This window comes from Condylura cristata, unplaced genomic scaffold, assembly GCF_000260355.1.
Source record: "Condylura cristata isolate star-nosed mole 26May11 unplaced genomic scaffold, ConCri1.0 scaffold00068, whole genome shotgun sequence".
Lineage (NCBI taxonomy): Eukaryota > Metazoa > Chordata > Mammalia > Eulipotyphla > Talpidae > Condylura > Condylura cristata.
The window spans coordinates 453655-454415 of record NW_004567169.1 but is presented as its reverse complement, the minus strand read 5'-3'; the positions used below and the strand labels follow the sequence as shown (position 1 = coordinate 454415).

Genomic DNA, 761 nt, shown 5'->3' with positions numbered 1-761 from the left:
GCGGGCGCCCTCCCGCGGCACTGCGGCGCTGAGGGGGCAGGAGTGGAGCTCACGGCTGCCAGGTTCACACCCCCAGGCGCCGCACTGCGTGGGGGGTGCGGGGTGGACCCGACGACCAGCGGGCCGTGTAGGGACTGCACCCCAGCCCACGGGGGGCGTCCGTGCGGAAGGAGCACGGCAGGTGGGGACCTCCCCAGTGCCCCCGGCTCCCGGGAGCCGGGCCGGGCCGCTGCCTCAGGCCTCTAGAAACGCGGCCAGCGAGTCTGCGCAGGGGGACGCCCCCACCTCGCCCCAGGTGGAGGAGCACCGGCTGCAGCCCCGGAGGCCTGGCCACGCCCCGCGCCCCCCAAAGGCGACGGCTCTGTACCTTCCTCAGGCCGAGCTTGGCGGCGATCTCGTCCACCACTTCGGCTTTGGGGTCTTCCAGCAGCTCCAGGCTGTTCTGTGTGCCGATCTGTGGGCAGGAGAGGGCTGGGCCCGGGCCAGGAGAAAGCGCTGCCCTGCCGGGGGGCAGAGACCGCCCCAGACAGGCAGCCCCGCAGCTGCGGGTGACGGGCCCTAGGGACCCCGCCCACTGGCTGGGAAGAAGGTGCCCCGCGCCCTGGACCCCGGCCCCGTTTCCCTCTCTGTGGCGTCACTGGCCCGGAGGGGCAGACGTGTCTCCTGGGAGCGGCCCTGACAGCTGTGCCCCTCGGGGTGCAGGCGGCGGCTCCGGCGGGCTCCAGCAAGTGACGGCGGCCAGGCCGCGGCCGCGGGTGGGC

The 761-nt window shown here is 75.2% G+C and overlaps 1 protein-coding gene across 1 annotated transcript in view; it reads right to left on the bottom strand.

Moving 5' to 3' along the window:
* Positions 1-761, bottom strand: part of NPLOC4 (nuclear protein localization 4 homolog (S. cerevisiae)) — a 30287-nt gene that overhangs the window by 23123 nt on the left and 6403 nt on the right. Inside the window, exon 8 of the mRNA XM_012734754.1 lies at positions 368-454. Coding sequence (XP_012590208.1) covers positions 368-454 — 87 coding nt within the window. The remainder of the gene's footprint in view (positions 1-367; positions 455-761) is intronic.